At 26.5% G+C, this 21,281-nt stretch overlaps 1 protein-coding gene across 1 annotated transcript in view; it reads right to left on the bottom strand.

The window, feature by feature from the left end:
• The window catches only part of LOC108562270 (aryl hydrocarbon receptor protein 1), an 87,847-nt gene extending 66,982 nt beyond the window's left edge, over positions 1-20,865 (bottom strand). The window contains exon 1 of the mRNA XM_017920547.1: positions 20,659-20,865. Within this exon, the coding sequence (XP_017776036.1) occupies positions 20,659-20,714 (56 nt within the window). The 5' untranslated portion in view covers positions 20,715-20,865. The remainder of the gene's footprint in view (positions 1-20,658) is intronic.
• Between the last annotated feature and the right edge of the window lie 416 nt (positions 20,866-21,281).

Here is a 21,281-nt window from a genome sequence, read left to right on the forward strand (position 1 = left end):
TGCATAAAATACAAATGATATAATAACTGAAAATATTTTTTAATCTAAAAAATAAGTTTTTTTTTGTACAAATAATTGTTTTATTGTTTAAAAATTGCTTTATAAAATAATTGATATTAAAGCAATTATAATGTTATGATCAACTTAAGACATTAATGTTAATGTAAGTCATCAGTAAATTGCTTAATTATATTATTATTTTTTGTGCTTAATTCCACTGTTCACTGCGAGAAGTCAAGACAAACGAAATTACTAAATTCGCGATCGTAGATATGTTAGCATAGAGTAATTTTCTGTAAGAGATGTTACGTTAATGAGAAATAATTAAGCTTAATGATGTGTAATTTGGCGCGGATAGAGAGGATTGCAGAATAGTTTTCCACGTGGGATAGAAAAAATATATATATATAGGTAAATTTTAAAGTGACTGAACTTCAACAAATACACAATATACAGTAATAGTGCGGGTGTCACCAATATACCAGAATGATTAAAATAGGACTATTTATTGAAAAAAAAAACTTGAAGAAGATATCAAAAAAACTTGATCTATATCAAGTGAAAAAAATATAGTAAATCGGGATTTATCGAATCCGCTCTATGTGAGTTATAGCTGTAGTCATTAAGGCGTGTCTCTATTTGTGGTGGGAGGCGTTTGCAAACCAATTCTGAGATATTAAGGGCGCTGTAAACCAAAAAAGTTTAGGTACCTCTGTTATATACAAAAAAAAATATATAGTACAAGGGTAGGCACGCATAACTGTAATGAGAGCCACATTTCGGTTTTTCATATATTAAAGTGCCACACCTTAGTTACACAGTATTGAATACACGGATTTAAATTTTCTATGGGAGCCGTACTTAACTCAACGTAGAGCCACATTTGCTCAGCACTGGTAAGGTATTTTATTCGAAAGAGCGAAAGGTGAAAAATATAATGAAATTTACTAATATAATTCTCTTGATTTTAACTGAATGAGCTTCATTTTTTATATAACTTTTCTAAATCGATCCTAATCGATATAATCAATCAAGTAAACACATTACATATATATGCTACATATTATATTTGGATGATTAAATAAATATAATGTTCATATTTTTATTGCTTTCTTCTTTATTACTGTTATTTTCTATCAATTGAAGCTAACTGGTGTTTATTTTTTATACTAAGTAACCAAACTTTTATGTTATATAATTAACAAGTAAAAATTGCAGCGCTTTAAAAATTAACTACAGTAAAATTTAAAAAAATACGTAAAAATTTGCAAATACCAAAAATGACAAAAAAAAAACAAAAAAATATCCATTTTTACGAAAAAGATTATTAATATAACATATTAATTTACAAATAATAAAATAATAAATAAACTAGAAATATAGTTTTCACAAAATATTTTAACAAATTAAAAAAAAATAATACCGTAACTATAAAAGTGAAAAATAAGCAAAAGAACAATGAAATTATGCAATGAAATGAATACATTTTCTGCTATGACTCAAACAATTATATTAATCATCGCTCATGTAATAATTAAACGTGTCAATTATTCTAAATTTTGAATAACATTTTTTTTTTCATAAACTCAATAATAGAATAAAATACATTTAATGAAAAATTAAATGTTTTGACTAAAAAAAACAGATTATTTGCTTAATGACATACATTACATTGTTTTATATTATTTCATTATTTATAACAAAGTTAATTATAATTAATAGAAAACTTTCAATAGTTTTTAGATTTATTATAATAATATTTAAAAACAAAGATTAATTAGAAAATTACAAGGATTGATTTCGATACAGATATTTCAACGTTGATGGAATGAAAAATAAAGAGCAACACTTAAAGTAAACGCCGAGCTTAAGATTAACTTCGAAACGTATATAATTTTCATTATCACGCATTGCATGCACCTTTTTTTTACTTCTTCTTTTTCTTTTTCCTTTCATTTCTCTTTATTTTTCTTCTTCTTTTATTCGCGTTTTATTTTTCTAGGTTATGAAGAATCGAATCAACAGGTCATGATGGAATATTTAAAAAAATTCGGAATCGCACCACTCTAATTGCGATCAATGCGGAACGACGACACACGTCAATCAATGCTGAACGAAATATATAAAATATACAAATAAATAAAACTGTGATGAATTACGTTACGTGACATTGTTGCTTTCAGTTCCGGCATAATCAGAAATCCATATTCTGTGAATTATTAATGGATTATTTTTAGAACGAACAACGTTTTCTTTGCTATTTTTTTCTTCTAATATTTATGTAGATGGGAATTAATCAATGACGTAATCTTTGTTACAACTTTCTTGAATTGAGTGATTATAGATAATTTTTGCAAATTTGATTATTTTTATGAAGAAAAATTGCTAAAATAAATTTGTTGGTAATCCTGGAAGAACCTTTACTTTATTTAGTCGTTTCTATTATATACTTTAAAATAATCCTTTATTTAACTCTGCTGCTCGCGCGGCGTCTGTGAGACGTCCGAGGGTACAAACCAACCATAACTTTTAAAACTGAGAATGGTGGGACAATCTCGACTTATGTACCTCCTACATACTGACTGACGATTTATAAAAGCACATCACGCAAAATATTATTAGCAGAGTCTATCATACGACATATCATGCGAAAATTAATTGTAACGAAAAAAAAAGTTTTTGATTCAGTAAGTGAACCGAATGCAGAAATTTTACGAAAATTAGCAATGAAAGAGAAAGACGAACAATCAGAAACAAACTATAATAGTGAATGACGAAGATAATCATAATTTTATAAAATAAACATACTTGTAATATGTTATATATTTTTCCTCGATATAATCATTTATATATTTATATAAATTAATTACTAAAGTTATATATTTTACGAAGTTTCTACGAGTAACGTTACTTAGACGATGTTAGAAAATGTCGTTAAGTAACGGAGAGACTAGAATCAACAGAAATAATGATTTTCAAAAAAAATACTAAGTGAAGGAAATGCATACACTTATTAACACCAAATTTATATTATCATACCAATTAAGAAACAAATAATCGAAATAGACTAAAATAAACTGTGATTTATTTTGTACCAAAAATAATGCAACATCAAAAAATTCATAACAAATGTCCTTTTTTATCTTCTGTTTATATATTATTATACTAATTGAATAAATATGCATATGTTCAACATCAACCAATAATTAAAAGCTCATTTTATTAATATTCCAGAACAATCTCGAGAGAATAATTTTGAAGGATAGATGTGAAAACTTCAAATTTAGTTCTGTTACGTAAAAACTCTGATACATTTTGTAAAGCATAGAAATTATCTATTATCAGTTAAAAAAACTTAAATTATACTATACTAATTATACTAAAATGTGTTAATTTTCGATAGTTTCAGTATCATCTATGTAAAAAATATTTATTGCATGTAATTAATATTAATTTCGCTTTTCCACTCTTGTTTATATATTAAAGCTGTATAATTCTATCGAAGTATTTAAACGAGATTAAGGATTAACTCTTAAAAAATACAGTTTTTATTTATAAAAAAAATCGTGTTAATTTGATAAATGATCACTAATCTCTATGTACAATATTTGTGGGAATCTTAATTTTGCTATTCCATCATGTTTCATTCTTGATGTATAGTAAAAAAATCAGTTTTTATTTATTTTCTCAAATTATAGTTTAATGTTTAAGGAAATGCTTCTATTATTGAGGTTGGCAAATCGCGGTCGTGATTTATCGTTTGAGGTTAAATAAGATTGTAAAGTAGTGTGTTTCGTTGTAGTTTAGCATGATGCATTTAGCTTTGAGCGTTTTCATTGAATCACGCGAATATTTCGGCTATATTAATGGATTTTATTAATAGGGTCGTCATTAATAGACGATTAAACGCGAGACTCGGATAGCAAACAGTGCACGCAGCTTTCGTGCCAACTATCCGACGCACACAATACGAAAACGCCAACAACATGCAGCATTTCATATCCATCAACAGCGCCAACAACAACAAACAACAACAACACATGTGCCGTATATTCAACAACACACGGAAAACAACCAACACTCTACGCTAATCTTAACAGGTGCCCCAATTCAAAGCCTATTTCCATTCAATCAGAAGCCAAGCGAAAACTGTCAGAAGTTTAGATTCTATTTAAAGTTTATACATCCCTCCTTCAATCTTGATCCAATTTACATATTTTTTTTGTTCATTTATGTTTCCATTTTGTAGTCAATTAACATGGCTTCCATTTATATTCTTTGTAATTTCATTAATTCATTACTTAGTAAATTCATAGCATGTTTAATTTTCTAAACAAATTTACAGTTTTTATTAAGAGTTTAAGAAATAGATTTAAAATAATTAATGATCTATAATTCTTAAAAATTTTGTTAACCAAAAAAAATAAATATTCATTAATTTAAATGTAATTTTTTAATGTAAATTTATAGTTTATGGGAATAAAATTGAGATATTTGATTAATATTTAAATAACAACATATGATTAATTATTGTAGAATGAAATATATTAAAAGTAAAAAGAAAAACAGTAAAACTTTATCAAATAACAATATTTCTATTAGAAAAATCAATTAAAAGTTTTCTATTAACTTATTAATTATTGATCGTTGATAGAAACATATTCAATGTAAATTAGAACTTTTTTTTTAATAATTTTTAAGTAGAGCATTATTTCTATCAGTATTAAAATAATGCTGAATTTTCAAGAATCAATTAGAAAAAATAACTATAATTAAAATTTGAACAAATGTTTTCTATAACTTAATAATTACTGACATATTGCAATTATTAAAAGAATTAAGCAAACTTAGATACAATTTTTACACAGTGAATAATATTAGTGTATGGGGATCCAATTAAGGAAATATGAATGAGTGGTTGTCGGTGGTCTGCAGTATAATTGGGAGTTGCGCAACAGTAAATTAACGAACACCGATCCCTATCGAAGTTAATTAGAAAAAAAACATATGACGTTTCGTATCTGAAAATCTTAAACTTTTGCTGAGCCCAAAAAAAAAGAAAGAAAGATGCAACGGTTCAACAAATTTATACACGTCCGAGTCCAAAATTTTGCAGCCCCAGGCCGATTTGATTATCTTGCAAATTGCATACGAGTTGTTTCCGAGTGCTCCGATATTGTAATTTAATTAAACCTCATATTCAATAAACGTGCGCCTACACAAACAAGCTCTTATTTTCAAAAAATGTAATTGATAATTTACATATATTTCAGGTAATCAGTAGTTCTCAACAAAAAGTATATAAAGTTTTTGAAAATTAAGTTATAACTCAAGAATGGAATAAATTGGCATCTTCCTATTGTAAAGATTTTGATTGTTACTATTTAAAAAATTTCCAGGCATCAAGGTCGTTTCTCAATTGGTTGTATAAAATTGTTAAAAAAAAGTATTTACATAACATTATTATTGAACTCAGTAAATTTCAGTGAAACGAAAATATGTTTACTGTAAGTTTGCAAATTCATAATTATGTTGAAGTAATTACAATTAAAGCATTTTTTTAATACAATATTATTATATGAAACAATTTATTTAATTGCATGGTATTTTGTGCTTTAATGCCATACACAAGTTACTTTTCATACTTCAATTAAAGACGCCATCTATCGGTGATTTTATTTATTAAATTTTAGTTTTTCAATAAATTTAATAAAAAAAAACTAGATATTTCAACAAACAAACTATAAATGTTTTTTAGGTGGATGAAAGCTTGTATTCGACAATATGTAGGTTTTTTGTTACTTGTGACTTTAGCAAATAATATCCACTATATTAAAGAGCAATTCTTCTGGACCCTAATTGTAAGGTGTAGTTGTGTAGTGTTTGCTTTAATCCCACCGTATACAAGTTTCTTTCGGCCCTATTTCTACCCCTTTCAGGTTTAACAGCCACCACCATTTTTTGTTGGTTTTTGGGAATCGAACCTTTCGTATTAGATTTTCGTGATACAGACGACTATAGCCACACAGCTACGGCGGACCTCATATACAAGTTAATTTTAATAAGCTGTTATACTTCAATTAAAGACGCCATCTATCGGTGATTTTTGTATTATATTTTAGTTTTTTGTTAGATATTTTAACACTACAAAACTTTTTTTTAGATGGATGAATGCTTGAATCCGATAATGAATAAAAGGCATAACTAAATACGTTTTTTGTAGCTTGTTGTATGCTTTGAGAACAGAAGAAAGGTAAAGGTAGAGACTCTTCAACAAAGTTGCCAATTATCAAGAACTTAATGCGAGAGGATGCGAACAGTGATTTTGCATAATTTCGAATGTGGAGTAATTGGAGCAAGATATTTATGAAAAAAACTGAGGTGTGTCGATAGGTCAGACAAAAATAAATTAAGAACCCTATGGTCGAAGAAAAGGAAAGATAGGTAAAAGTAAAGCCATGCGTTGCAGAAGCTATATTATCATCAATAATTTATTCAGTTTCGGGGATTTGTTAAAACTCTAATTGCCATCGCAGTGGAACGTAGCTTTAATATTGGGCCGTGTGGAGTAATTGGTCGTAGCAGACAGAAGAAAGAATACGGGATGGATTCGGTTTAGCTCGTATATGAGAGTGTGCGTTTGATATGCAAATCGTTTTTCGACCGTATAATCTTTGCAGATCTGAGACCATTCGAATGTTTGCTAATGAGGGAGTTCCCTCGTCGTCTTCCCTGTGTTTTTCTTGGGGCTGATCTCTGCCGCCGACGACGATTACCGTTTCTACTAAAAATCGGTACGTTAGCGACGCTCAGTTCTCTTTTTATTTCTTCTTCTTACTGTTCATCTTCAACCCATTCTGGCAGAACCTTTCGATACTTTAATGATACAGTAGCGACCCTAACGTTTTTCTACACGTTCGTCTTGCAATTCAACTACTGTTTCTTTTGGTGCTTCCCAATACCATAAAAACCGAAAATGCAACTAAATACTATGCAATTAATGCAATAACCACCAATTTTACCAAGGCTCTCAAAACTTGTTATGGTAAATAAGCAAGTTTTGACTTTACAAATTTGTTACTTTATTTCAGACAAAAAAAATAACCAATTAAACCATTTACTTTACATTTATTTATGAATCTCAAGATTATACATTCTCATTTTCACAACATTTATTAGTAATATTCAATATAACAACAATTTAGTTTTCATATTTTTATAGATTTCTTTTAAAAAATAATGATGTAACAAATTTCAATAATGATGAAAATCATATTTATTTTGAATGACTATTTTTGATGATTCGCACATTATGTTTTTTTTTATTATCTTTTATGAATAAATTATATAAAAGATTTATAACTTAATATAAGAAATATTAATGTAATAAATTTCAACAACATAAATAGTTTGCATTTATTTAGAAATGTCTTGGTTTTTGAGAGTGAAAACAATATTTTTAAGTAAAAAAATATATTTTATTACATTTTTTTATTTACTATTTATTTATATAAAAATCATATGATTATAAAAAGTGATAGGTATATTTATTAGTGTTAAAAATATGTAAAATGAATTTTTGTTTCAAACTTTTTATTCATTTTCTTGGAAACGAAAACTATTTAATCTATATTGATTTATGAATCTTATCATTATAGAACATAAAATATGATTTTATTTATCAATTTATTAAAATTAAAGTAAAAACTTCCCAAACATATATTTAATTAATAATATATCTTTTTTATGTCGTGTAATTTTATTAACAATCTGTACATCAATGTGAACATTGAGTAAATTTAAGATTGCTGAAAGTCCATATGCTCAACCTTATTCATTTCACTGTCCATCTGTGATGAACGATGGCCCTATTGCCGCAAGCCCCGAGAGTGCTCACAAAGGGCCTGGCTTGACCAGGATTTTAACCTGCGCCCACTAGCTCGTGGGTAGGGCGACTTAACCATTCGGCTATTAGTCGCCCATATGTATAATAATACATAACAAATATGTATAAAACACATTTATCGAATTTATCTATATTTGTTTGTAGTATCCAATTACTTTTGTTTATTTGTTATTTATTAAATTCAGAATATTGAATATATATTTCGTAATGATAAGAATATAATTTTTGTTCTCCGCTTTAAGCTTTGTTTTACGTATTATTCCTTTGAGGTACATTTAGTAAATTATATAAGGGGAGAAACGATATGATCATTATTTTGGTTTTAATGGAATACAGAAAGGCCAAGTACTTTAATTAAGAAACCTCCCTACATTCTATAGATAACTCCTTAATAATACTCTAATAAATATTTTCTATTTCTGTTTCAATTTATTTATTGATAAATATTATAAAAATATTATGTACTATTACATAAATTCATAAATTGTTTACATTTAATATAATTTTAAAAAAATAATTTATTTGTATGAAATGAATAATTTATAATAATATATGTCTTAAAAATTTAGTTCCATGACAAAACAGAATAATTTAATTTAATTATTAAAGTTCTATTAAAATAGAAATAAACAAATGACAAAGCTTGAAAATAAAAGTGAACTTTTGTTTGTAGCTTTTCATATAGGTCTAAATAAAAATGAACTATTAAAAATTAAAAAAAATAAAAACACATTGTCACAAACAACAAATACTTTTGTTTCTTCAGTTTTCTTCATTTTATCTATTTTACTATTCTTTGACAACAAATTTAATCTTATTCAATAGAAAACAGTAGAAGTATTTATAATAGAAAGTCTTTTAAACATTTTTCACATTGTTTCAAACAAACACTTAATTTTATTTGTTTCTATTCTTCAGCAATTTCATTCTCAACTCTATTTATTATTATTCCATAGTTTCTTAGTAATTCAGTCGCGTAATGTATTTAGTTCCTCGATTAGTTTGGTTTTAAGCAACGATTTTAAAACCGGACTAATGGAAGAACTAAAAACATACGAAAATAAACCGCATAAATGAAAAAAAAATAGAGTTCTCAAGTTGTTTTAATATTTTCATGTGAATCCGTACTAATTGAAGCCGCATTTCACAAATTAACATACCAATTACTTTGTTTTCATATATATTTTATAATAACAAAATTATATAATAAAAGATAGTTCACGGCTTTTTGAGCATTTACATAGCGCCATCATCGTTCGCAACGGTTATGGAGGTTTTCCCCAGTTTCTCCCGTGCTATAATTCAGGCGTCGGTTGCGTCGTCGCGACGACCGGACACACCCACAGCGGCGCCGGGACGCCGCAGCGCACCCAAATCCGAAGACTAATGTAATAATCTTCCTAACCTGTCATTTTACAACACATCACTCTTGGTACGCCCGAATGGAAGGTAAAAAAGGGATTAATAAAAAAAAGCACATTACTGATTTCGCGATATGTCATCCTATATTCTTTCAACCCTTACTTTTCGATCCATCTTCAGAAATTGTAATCCATTCGACAAACCCTATATTTATGTAATGCATACACGTAATTAATTACATTTTTTATAACATTAACATCAACGTTTTAATTTATTAAAAAAACTGGTATAAATATAATTATTTTTTCTTAGTAATGATTAAAATAAAACTTTTTTAAATAATTTGTATCAAAATAATAAATTTCATTTAAACTATGTTTAAATTAATATGTTATTATTTAATCAATTCCTTAACCAAACGTATAACAAAAATTCGTGAGTAGAAAACTGAAAAAAAAATTACTTTATATTCGGTTAACGCTAGCTTAAGCTTCATAAGCTGCTTCGTTAACGAACAATTCGGTTAACGAACAAATAAATGGAACTTTCTGGAGAGATTGCATTATGAAATTATATAAAAGTTGGCCCAGAATGATACAAAATAAAGGAGTTTTAAAAACGAACGGACTAATTTAACAACCCAGTAATAAATTAATGAAAAGAAACTTTAATACTATTAAAACCTCAACATTCAGTAAACTATTTTCGTTTTGAATAATTGGTATTTAACAATATAAGACAATCTTCTGAAAATGAGTAGAAACAAATTTTATGCATTTAAACAAAATACAAAAAAAAATTCATTAAAACTAAGATAATTTCAAATATGAAAATTATATGAAATTGTTCCTTGCATCTCTTCTGAATATTTCATAATAGTAAACGTAATATTAGGAGAATGATTTTCATGATTTAATCATTTGTTGAAACCATATAGAAGATAAATCATAACGTTGATGTGCCCATTTTTATATACTCCTTAATTGTGATTGATTTATACTAGAAATAGTGTATGTTTATGATATAAAAGAAAAATACGTTTTCATAATTATACACATTGATATTGAGTTCATGCTTTAACTATTAAAGATGATTAACTTTAATCCAACAACCTTATAAAAATCAATGAGAATACGTTGATTTAATTATTATACAAATTTGCTGTAATTTTGTAAATCAACAATATCATTTTTTAAACAATTTACTAATATTTCTTCACTTGTCAAATATTTATGTTTGTTGAAATTTTTTACTTGAAATATGGAAAGTAACAAGTTTTAACTCTTCTTAAATAATATATAAAGCAGTCAAAACTATTAAAAATACTCTAAATAGAAAAAAAACTGTTAACAAAGATAAATTCTATACCATAACCTTCTCACAGAAAAAAAATAACAACTTATGTTTCAAAACAATTCCACGTCTACTTTTTCTCTTCAAACATAGTAAATAACTGCATTTGCAACAAGTGTACAAAACAAAACTCTTTTTATTAGAAAACAAAGGAAAAAAGGTATACTTAATGACACAGAACCATAGGTAAAGCGAACAAAACAAAACAAAAAATATCACGTAATGACTTTACAATTTTTAAATTACACAACGTACAACAAAAACAAACACAATAAATAATTATTACGTGATGAAATCGAATCGAACATTCATTTTTTTTTTTTTAAATATAAAGAACATATTACTTTACTGATATTCAAATACGTATCATTGCATATTTTTTTGTTTGTTTTTTGTTTATTAGTTTCAAGGAATGCAACGAATCTGTTCTCTTTAACCTCCTTTATATAATCATAATGGGCATAAAATTGATGGTGAAAAATGGTATTGGTAAATTTTTGGAGCGATTATAATATCATTAGTGGCGGTTCTCTTGCCTCACATCTGTAGGAAACTCAGCAAGATTCAATATTAAAATGTGGAATGCTATACTATACGTTTTTTTTTACTTATTCTTCAGCAGATTTAGCGGTACAAATTATATAATGCCTTGTAATCAAATCATAATCATAGGAGGAAGAAAAAGTACGTGTATACATAAAATAATTATAACTTAATTATTCCTTTGATGATCTGAAATCAAGGTAATAATAGTAAATATGCGTAGCTTTGTTTCATAAATTATTATTATTTCTATCTAATTTCTCAAAGTGTATATTTTTCTTGGATTAGACAAAATTTCTATATTAAAAAAATATATTTTTATTCGATGGAAATTTTAAATTATTATAGGAACAAAAAATAAATTAATCAAAAACTACTCTAATTTAGAAACATCTTAATTTTTTATTAAATATTTAAAAAAAAATCTTATAAATTAAAAAATATTACCAAGTATTTGAAACAAAATTATATAATTTTATATTTAAATGATTATTATTTAAAATTTTGTATTGATAATTTAGAGGTAATTTGAAGTTATTTTTATGTGTATGTAACAAATATTTAAATTATAAAGAAAATTCGTGGTAGATAATTTGATATATTTAAACGCATGAAATGAATGGTGTAGAGAATTACAGACTTGATTATACACTGACTACATTATCTATATGGTAATAAAACAAATTACTTTAGTTATAGTCATGATTATGTACAAAGTATAAATTAAAGTTCTTATGTTCATGAGATTTTATAGCAAATCTACGAACATTCCTTAGAAAACAAAACATTCCATTATTATTTATCATAAAAAAATACATAACTTCGTAAATAAATTTATTTCTATATTGATTAGTTAATATGATAAGAAAATATATCCCAATATTATGAAGTAAAAAGTTTTTAGCGTTTTTCGTTAAATTAGTGAGCCATATCTCACGATATATCTCTTGTCATTCTATAGTTCTTTGACAGTTTTGACGTAGAAGATGAGACACGCTCTGGTAGACCAATCTTCAAAAATGTTGATAAAATCATGGAAATCGTTGAATCGAACCGGCATGCGAGCACTTTTTCCATTGCCCAGGAACTGAAGATTAGTCAGAAAACCGTTTGGAACCATTTGTATAAGGATGGTTTCAAGAAGACTGTCGATCGAAGTATGTACAAAACGCTTAGAACTTTTTACTTCACCCATAATATTAACTTATATTTCAAATTAGTTTGAGTTCTTACGATCATGAGATTCTGTAGCAAATCTATTAGAAAACATTAGATAATTATTATTTGTCATAGAAATTATATAATTTAGACAAATTATGAGATATTAAAGCAAATCTATGAACTTTCTTAAGAATACAAAAGATAATTTTTATTTATCATAGAAATTACATAACACATTTTACTTCTATTGATTATTTAATATGAGAAGTCGAAATGATTTTAATATGAATAATAATAATGACAAGATATCAAATTAATTGATTGAAAATAGAAAAAAAGATTCAAAATTTAATTAACTTGTATTTCAAGTTAGCCTCGACTTGCAACAAAATCATCCTTCGATTAAGGCAAACTAAATATAAAAACATGATTGAATCTGAATGACAAATGAACAACACGATAAGCTAAAGTACAAATTATGTACATCTTGAAGACACATATGAGAATACTAAGAAAAAAATATAAATAAACAGCGAACAAACGAAGGAATAAAGTGTGCATGGTATCCGTTTAATGTAGTGAATGTCATTAATCTTTCGATAAATTACACTTGACTCCATGGATGGGGTCTCCCCAACAAAGTATTAATGCTCGCAATTAATTAAATTATGCTGTAACTGATTACATTTCGTACTTAAGCTTATGCAGGTAGTTAAATGATTACGCATTAATTTATACCGATCACAATTAATGTCAAATTACTGGTGTCGATCTAATGGCATTGCATAATTCACACTAACAGTTTATGATTTTGTTGTTGTTGCGTATTTCAATCTTTACTCTGCTTTAATTTACACCATTAGAATATAATATGGATTAACGTTTGATTAGAACTTGATTATATAAATATTCAAAAAGTAGCGCATAAACTCTTGATTATTGAGTAAGATATTTATTTACTTTCAATAACAAATACTGTGAAGCTTTACATAAATCCCTAAGAAGTTTCGGTTTCCGAACAGAATTTCGCTTCTCCTATACATAAACTGGCAATATAACTAATAAGTACATTTTAATACACAAATTTCATGTAAAATTCCTGTTTTTAAAGACAAAAAACACAAAAATTATTAAAAACTACCAATTAATTAAACACATTGATACAAAGGATTTGCTATTAGTTTCCTAATGTTTATTTATTTAATATCGAATATGTAAATGTTTTAAATTAAAATAAATCTGATAAAATTAATTATTACCGTATTTATATCTTGAATTATTCTAATTAAGTATAGTTTTGTGTAAAATTTAATTAGATAATTGAAATTTATTATGTTTGAGGACTAGAAGATTTTTCAATAATTTCCTAATATATTTATGTAAAAAAATATTAACGTTCTACTTGTACAACTTTTCAATATTATACATGTATTAATCATCGTTTTGTATAAAAGTCCAATTATAAATAAAATTTTATTAAGGGAATAATAAGCAATTAAATTTAATATTATAAAGTAAAACATATTGTGGACCCTCGTTTTTCGAACTACTCATTTTCCGAATTTACATTGTTTTTGTATACGATTATATCGAGTTTAAATTCAGAAAACAAATTAAAATCAAAACAATTAGATTTTCGAACATCTATAAAATGCACCAATAATTACTTAATCTTTAATAAATGATATTTGCAAACTCTTTTCTTCTTCAAAAATACTTTTTATTAAACTGAATTTAAAAAAAATATCTTTAAATATTTTAATAAAAATATAATTGTTGCAATAGAATTAAACAAACAGCACTTATTATAAATCCGATAGTTTATTGAGAATTGTCTATTAGTATTTATATCCACTTAGCGAAAGCGAAGCAACGTGAATACAATAAATCAATTAAACGTCGCAATAAATATTAATAAATGTGTCACATTTGTTCACATCTTACGGCATAAACCATCGATCATAATCAATTCGAGTCGAGCAAATGATCTTGCATAATTTATATGAAAATTGAATTATTGATAGGCATTTCTTCTTGTACTACCGTTGTGCCTATAACAATGAAACTTTCTTCCGCAGACAAAGCACGTGCACGAAAAATAAATATACACACATATTATTGATCGCTTACACGTATGATTTATTTTGAAAATAATTCATTCTAAAGGCAACTTTCTTGCACCTGTAATACTAATACACAACATTTATTTAAATTTTCTATTATACTTAGTGAAAAGATTCACATGAATTACATGAAAGTTTATAATATCTATAGTGTATGTAACATCTAGATATTTAATAAAATACCGACTGTTCAAGTTCAAGTTTTACACGGTTTAAAAAAAAACTAAATAAATGTTGAAACTAACTTTATGCGTTTTTTGCATATTTTTAGATTTACACGGATTTACATTCAAAAAGTTACAATTTCAATTTACACGATTTTCTCAGGAACATATCTATCGTGTAGATCGGGTAATAGATATATTTTAACTTTACTTTCAATAACTATACTCTGTAAATACTTCACAGGTTCTCGAATACCTCGCTTTCCGAACATTATTATTTATTTGATATTATTTGATAGTTTAACTAAATTTTCTATAAATTACATAATTATTATATAAAATAACATCGATGCACAAAATACACCTGAATTGCAATGATAAAACATTAATATTGTTTAATTGGTATTTGACAATTTAAGCAACGCGTGTTGATGATCTTATTTGGATTGGGGAAACTTTTTCAACTCAGGACATAAATTTTAATACGCAAATACTTGAAGAGTTTTTGCACAAATACTTGTATAAGTAAATTGACAAGTAGCGCATGGAAACAGATTTTAACAACACGAGGCAAATCCGCATAGAAATATGGATAATAATATAATATTAGTTTTTTTTTTCCAATTATTATATTATTATTTCTTTGTAAATTTAGTAAATATTTGTAATGATTTTGTAATAAAGTTATATAATTACAAAGTTAGAAAAACATCATATAATAAATGCTATAAATTTAACGAAAGAAGTAATTTGTGTAAAAATTACTAAGAATTTAATATGCTCACATTTAAATTATTCAGGTATGAGAATGATCAACACAGATTAAATAGTATATAGAGGTATGAAAATTAATAGTGCATACGTTGCAATACTTGGAATTCGGTTAAAATTTATATAATTACACGTGGAAGCGTGTGTAGGTTATATAAAATGTTTATAAACATGCGCACGACGTCGTCTTTCGCGGTTACATAAGCAGGGATAAGATTAAAAAAAATATAGTAAAGCAACAAACAAGGGGATTGAAAAAGAGAAAGAAATAAATAGAAAACGAAATGGAAATGGCTGCATTTTGCGTTTTGTTGCTAATTTATATGGCGGAGTGTTTTGTAAAATTACCATAACACATTTAATTGCCCCAATAAAATTAATTAAAACGCAATGAAACCCGTGCACTTCGCATAAATTTCAACTTTAAAATCGTTCACGTTCCCGTTTGATATTGCCTTTAATTTTATTTGAATTCGTCTGCACATGCATTATGCACCTATTTATATGTATGTGTTTATATGTAGCTCAATTTAATCAATTTCATCCGCATTGAAGGCAAATCGTTAAGGCTTTTGCGTATCATACATTTCGCTTAATTAAAACTTGAAAAACACTTCATAGTTATACGTATACATGTTATTTATTTACTATTTTATGTTAGTTTACTAGTCTAAATTTTAGAACACATTAAGTCTTGAATTTATTTCTCTTTACCTTCAAATTTTCATAACAAATTTCTATTAAACAAAACAAATTTCATTTGATAAAGTCTTAAAGTTTCTAAGACAACTTTCAAATAAATTTATATAAATTAACAAGATCCTAAAAGTTTTGTCTTTTATATATATACAAAATATTATTTAATAATTGATTCAAAAAGACAATTATTAATAATTATGATTATATATAAAAATATCGAAAATGATTAAAAATCGGAATTTTCTAAAGAAAATGTAATTTAATAAAATGATAAAATAATATCAATTCTTATACTATATTTTGTTAACTTGGTATATATATTAAGTTTTATTATCCATATTTTTATTTAAAAAAATAACTCCACAATTTAATACAAAAAAAGTATTTTTTGATAAAATTAAATAACTTGTCATATACATAAAATCATAATTAAATAGAACAAAAATGTTTATTTTTAAATAGAAAAATTATAAACTAAAAAAATTGTGTCTCTATTTCATTCAATTCATTTTCTTATAATTATTTTTTAGGAAATAAATATTTATTATAAAAATAATATAGAGTGGAATCTCGCTTAACGAACAAAATAAATTTTGGCTCGCTTAGCGAGCGACTATTCGCATAACGAGTGACGATGAGTAGAGAAGTCCCGGAGCAGGCGCGCAGCTTCATCATTTTTAAAACTTGTCTTCACATATTATGTGTATATTTTGAATATGTTTCAGTATAGGAGATAATATCCGGAAATATTTAAATTCATTAAGCGAGGTTCCACTGTACAACAATTATTTCTATTGTAAAAAATTGTATGAATTGAAATAATTACTTATATTTCTTAATCTTGCTCGAACTTTCAAGAAATATCATTAATCTTAAACGTAAATTGAAATATTTTAAACATGAATAAGATAAACAAGTAAACAAATATGTATGTTTGTATAAATACAATTAGGTTAAAAACTAATTGAACTATTCCCTCCAACATGAGTATTCTCGATTAGTACGTCCAAATAAATAAACTAACTTTGATTAATGGTGTACTTCGAATCTACTGAATTATACAAGTCTTTGTTTAATTTATGATTGATGTGTTTAATTACTTTAGGATACATTTACCTTATCAAAATACTATATCAAATTTTTTCTTTCGTCGTTTCAATTTTCTTTTCATTTCACATTTTTTTTATTAACAAATTACATAATAAATCACAAGTGACGAAAGTAATAAACAATTTAATAAAGATTTTTTTTCTAATGTTTTTAAGAGTGTATTAAATAACAAAATTTGAAGTCAAACTCGAAGATATTTAGAAAAAAAAATTAAACTAGATAGTTAAGTTTTGTTTCAACTTCTATAACATTTTGATTATTAGTTAATAAATTACACTAAAACAGGTTTATTTATTATTTAAAATAAAAATGTGATAGATGTTTTAAAACATTGGGTATATTTTTAAAATTTGGATAAAAATTCATAAATGTTATGTTTATTATTATGTGATTAAGAAATATTTAGATTAAAAATTATTTTATGTAATGTTTTTATGTAATTTATTTGTATTATTGAATTGTACATAAATATAACATTAAACTATTGAAATTTAGTCTACTATTTAAAATTTATTTATTATTTCTTATATTTTCATGCCATTTATTGTTACTAAGTACTAACTTTAGTATAAGAGATGAGAAATGTATTCAAATCAAAATAATCAAATTTATTTAATATTTCTTAACTTTCATCAACATATTGAAATGATGCCACCATACGTTTCCATATAAAGTTCACTAAATTTCTTATATAACTATTAATTTCTTTAAATTTTTTATCTTTTATAAAACAAAAATAGAATAAAGGTTAAGAAAATTACGTTTTCTGTGCTGAAACCATTAAGATTCTACAAATTTCACGCCATTAAAACTACCTATATTTTCATGCCATTTATTGAAGTGTTACTAAGTACTTATTTCGGTATAAGAGATAAGAAATGTGTTCAAATCCTCGCATTGAAAATAAATCAAAATAATCAAATTTATTTAATATTTCTTAATTTCGATCAACATATTGAAATGATTAAACCATACGTTTCCATATAAAGAACACTAAATTTCTTATATAACTATTAAGTTCTTTATATTTTTTAACTTTTATAAAACAAAAATAGATTAAAGGTTAAGAAAATTACGTTTTCTGTGCTGAAACCATTAAGATTCTGCAAATTTCACGCCATTAAAACTTCCTACATTTTCATGCCATTTATTGAAGTGTTACTAAGTACTAATTTCGGTATAAGAGATGAGAAATGTGTTCAATTCCTCGCATTGAGATCTAGCTTAAACGTGCGATGCGAATTAGAACAGCAACAATCAGAGGCATGTAAAGTCGGTAAACGAGTGAACGCGCTTCAAATTGTACAAGAGCGGCCTCGGGCCAACGGCTTACATAATTTGCATTCGTAATTAATTACACCGATTATGTAAAGGCATTAAAATGATGAAGAGAACAGAAACGAAACAAAATAAGATACAAAATATGATAAACGTGTATACGTTTATTAGAATAAAATAGGAATGTTATGTAATTCTATATAAAGTGCAAGGAGGAAATCGGGCAAAATTCAAGTCGATTATATTTAGAAAACAGATGCAGATCAAGGAAATAACGTAATGATGCAGTTATTGAAACGTAAATGAAAATTTTGTTAAATTTTTTGCTGTCTCATTCATAAATAAATATTATTATCAAATCTTTAATTAATATATAAAAATATATAAAAAATATATAAAAAATTGTAAAATTACATAAAATAGTTAAAACATTATTTTTTTTGAGTGAATTTATTATACAAAATATTTATATTCAATTTTAACAAACATTTGTAAATTAATTTTTATACAAAATGTCGATTCAAATATTTGAAAATTAGTAAATTTATATACAAGTAAATAATTACATTTTTCTTATTGATATTGCAAAAGTTATAGCAAATCCTGTTAAAATAAATATAAAATCACATTAAATTTTTGAATAATCTGATTTGATTCTTGTATATTCTCAGTTATAAATTATGAAACAGTACAATTACAAATATAACATAACCGTGGATGCGAATTTATGTGAACGTTGTTGCAAATCTGCATCCATAAAACATTTTACTTCCAATTAAAATACTCAACACTTGGTAGATATTTCTCTTGTCCCTCGCAAGCAAAGACGAAGAAACAGTAACCTTATGTGTTATTTAACGAAGACGCAATATGTAAATCGTATTGTATTGAATCGATTCGTATATTACTGTGTATGCAATTTTTTAATTATTATGTTAATAATGCGACTCCGATTATTTATCTTCCACCTGAATGCGCATTAAATCATCTTAATGAGATTATCTGAGTCTCAGAATCGTGCATGTAGTTAAAAGAAAATACCTCCTTCTCACTCGGTAATTGGCACTAATACATATTTAATAAAAAATAATAAGAACTTGATATGTAAATTATTCAATTGAAATTATTAAATTTTATTTGATGTGTTATAATAAAATAAATTATTTTGTTGTATCAAAATTAATTTGAAAATATATGTATAATATTTATCAAATACTTTAATTTTTAGAATCATTCAAATTATATAAGAACAATTGGGTATTAGACAATAAACAAATCTGATCAAAAACACTAAAAACTTATAATATTTGCTACTAGAAATCTCTAAAATCTAAAAATTAATTAACTGTAACAATTACTGATTAAATAATTTTGTTTATTTTTCTTTGGTTTTAAATAGGCGAATAAAAATTGTTAAATAAATAAATTATATTATATAAGAAAATCCAAGAAAATTTCAACTGAAAATTATTCATATTATGGTAGCAGCACAAACTGAATGATCAGAAGAGGACGGACAAAGTTTCAATACATAAGACTCTGATTGGTGCAACTATTTGAATATATTATAAAGAACAAATAAAAGTTTCTAAACATTAACTATTAATATATATAGAAAATTCATTTTTTTACAAAATTAACCGACGCAAATATAATGTACTAGCTTTGCACATTTTCATGAATTTAGCAGGATATTTGTACTAATTGTTAGGTATAAATTCAAACGTATTCAAAAAACTGTGTAGTTGTTAGGTTTTATTAATAAGTGCCCATCGACCATGAAGTATTTTAAACGTGTTTGTGAAAGTGTTAAGATTTGTTACATTAGTAAATCAGTAACGTTTCACTAAAATATCATTTTATAAGTAAATTTAGTAATATAGATTTACTTTAATAGTTGTATATAACAATTAATTGTTATGTAAATGGAGATAAATGTCAAATGAATGGGCTTTAAATCATGTTAATGAGATTATCCAGCCTCGGATTAGCACATTAAAAGAAAATACCTCTTCTTAGGATCTTTTGGATAATTGGCACTAATGCAAATGTAACGGGAAGAAAATAAAGGAAGGATTGCATTTATAAACACATTGACACTGCGTTTCTTGCGTTTGGTTATAAGCACTGGGGATGTTCCAAATTTGGGTTTGGCGGTGTCCCGTAAGGGTGGGTGGATGGTACGCACCTCTTTCCGTTCCGACGGCGACGCTTCGTTGCGTAAACGGTACCTAGCTGGTTCATGCTGATGGCGGCGGAGGCGGTTGAGGTGGTGGCAGGCGTCGCAACGACAATAGGGGTCGCAAGGACCCCAGGCGGTTCACCTCCAAACGTCCCTGGGGGCGGCAAAGAACCTGGTGCACATTGGCCCTGCACTGAGCTTATGAATTCCGTGTTGGCGCTTTCCGGAAAAACTCACACTCACTATATACGTATGGCTAATCTGATACGGTTAAAACAATAACCACTATACTTTTTTTTTGTTATTTTCTTTTGGGTTTGTTGTTGTTAATTTTTGGGGGGTGGTGTGTTTATTTATTTTGATTTTTTTTGTTATTTAGGGGATGTTTTGCTGGTACAAATTCGATGGTCCGTTTATTTGTTTGGTGTTTTTTTTTTACTTGTGTTCCCTATTGTCGTCGCGGGGGCGGGGGCGAAACGCGGGCTTCGCTGGGCACTCGCACGACCTTACCGTTGATACTGGCGCGAGGGTACTGATGACCGCGCACCCGGCGAACCCACCAGCTGCCCCCACCGGGGACGTTCGGTGAACGCCCATTGGTCGCACGCCGCCCGTGACGTAACAACATG

The sequence above is a fragment of the Nicrophorus vespilloides genome, unplaced genomic scaffold (genome assembly GCF_001412225.1).
Source record: "Nicrophorus vespilloides isolate i.1.1-1 unplaced genomic scaffold, Nicve_v1.0, whole genome shotgun sequence".
NCBI classification, from domain to species: domain Eukaryota; kingdom Metazoa; phylum Arthropoda; class Insecta; order Coleoptera; family Silphidae; genus Nicrophorus; species Nicrophorus vespilloides.